The sequence below is a fragment of the Glossina fuscipes genome, unplaced genomic scaffold (assembly GCF_014805625.2).
Source record: "Glossina fuscipes isolate IAEA_lab_2018 unplaced genomic scaffold, Yale_Gfus_2 150, whole genome shotgun sequence".
Taxonomy (NCBI): domain Eukaryota; kingdom Metazoa; phylum Arthropoda; class Insecta; order Diptera; family Glossinidae; genus Glossina; species Glossina fuscipes.
Genome location: NW_023998493.1, coordinates 1370216 through 1372038, shown reverse-complemented (window position 1 = coordinate 1372038; position 1823 = coordinate 1370216). Strand labels below are relative to the sequence as shown.

The following is a 1823-nucleotide window of genomic DNA, read 5'->3' as shown; positions in this document are numbered from 1 at the left end:
TTAATGTTGTTTAATAAATATTTGTTCTTGTGACCCGTTCCTTATATATACAGCAGCAATTTGGCATAACAATTAATAACAGAAAATTTCCAAACTAATCATATATAGGGATTTTCATAAAAAGTAAGACCTTAGAGGCCGCTAATGTCTTTTACTTTACTTACTTTTTTGTGACGAAAACATGCAAAAAAAGTACAAAATCTTTGCCGCGTAAACTATATTTGGTAAATTTGGTTAGTTGGTGTTTTGAGCACCATCAACTTTTGGATTATCGGAATAGTAAATGAATAGCGGTATTAGGCGAATTTGCGTAGGGTGGTGAATAGTAAACTTGCCCGACTATAATGCTTTTGCCTGCTTGTTAAATCAAATTGTCCGAATTTAATTCTGTCATATCAGTAAATTGTGTCTCTTACGATTTTTTCCATTTTTATTCCATTATACTCAATAAAATAAATTAGTTTAATTGAAAAAATGAAGCTCATTCTATTCTTTGCCGTTTTGCTCGCACTTTTTTTAACCACATTCTCGTCGACGGCGGTAGTTTATAGCAATAGTTGTGAGTTAATTCGTTTTTTTTCTAAAATGTTTGTAGGGTCCTTCATTTAATTATGGATTTTAGCACATAACGGACTTTGCGTGATTGATGACATCCATCCTAAAATAATTTTGAAACCTGGTGAGAACCAGAAATTGCCGCCTTGTGGAAAAATAAGTTGCAAAAAGTCTGGAGTGGCTCTTATTACGGGGTAAGCATTGTGTATTATAAGAACATTTATGTCCATTGTTAAGCATTACATCAACGTCATCATTACAAAGATACCGAATAATAAAAGTAAGCGTAAATTGATTAGGATTCTTCTTGAGACCCATACAGTTGTGGTTTGCTAATTCAGAATTTTGGAAATTTTTAATTTTAGCTGCAGTATCGAGACTCCGCCCGAGGACTGTTATTTTGATGGCTACGCAAACCTTGATGCACCATTTCCCTATTGTTGCATAAAAAGGGTGTTTTGTTAAATCTGCTTTGAAAATAAAAAGGAAAATAATGTTCCCTTCATAGACATTTTATATTCTCTTCTGAATTTTTAAAGAAACTATTATTCGTAAATCAAATGCAAATCAAATTTTTATGTAAGGACTATATAGCATGTTAAAAAAGGGAGAAAGAATACCCCTGTCCATCCGAAATTCCAGATATTTATCGGAAAAGTGTGTCAAAGACAGCTCACGTATGCTTTCAGGTCTAAAAGCAGCTCGATTTCTAAGGAGATAAACATTTCTGGTGTGTTCGTTACCCTCGACATGGCAAAGCAATGTGACTGAGATCTGTTAAATGGCAAATAAAACAAAAACTCTGTTAAAATGACAAAGCTATACAAACAAACAAATCAATTGGACAACAAACAGTAGCAAGAGTAAAATAAAGCATATATATATAAATAAAAAATATTATTGCTTTTCTTTCTTTTTTTAACTTTATTGGAAATAAAATGGTTGTGTTCATAAATTGAAAATAAACTGAGACGCAACCAAATGGTTGTGTTTATAAATTGATAACACGCACACTCACAATGTTCTTTAACAATGTAAGCCAACAAAGTTAATTTCGGGTACTTGCCAGCATTTTTAAATACACGAGCGAGCGTACGTAATCTGATCATCGCACCCCAGAGTAAGAAAATATTAAGGTGTTTCCTATTTGCTATATTATTGTTTTTATATTTCTTTGGTTATTAAATTTAGATTATTGGGCGACTTTTTTTCTTTATTTAACATAAACATTTACAAATGGATTTTTCTTTCTTTGTTTCTGGAAAATT

The 1823-nt window shown here is 31.8% G+C and overlaps 1 protein-coding gene across 1 annotated transcript in view; it reads right to left on the bottom strand.

The window, feature by feature from the left end:
• Window positions 1-1294: 1294 nt before the first annotated feature.
• LOC119641443 (cAMP-regulated phosphoprotein 19-like) overlaps window positions 1295-1823 on the bottom strand; it is an 865-nt gene continuing 336 nt past the window's right edge. The window contains exon 2 of the mRNA XM_038040133.1: window positions 1295-1329. Coding sequence (XP_037896061.1) covers window positions 1295-1329 — 35 coding nt within the window. The remainder of the gene's footprint in view (window positions 1330-1823) is intronic.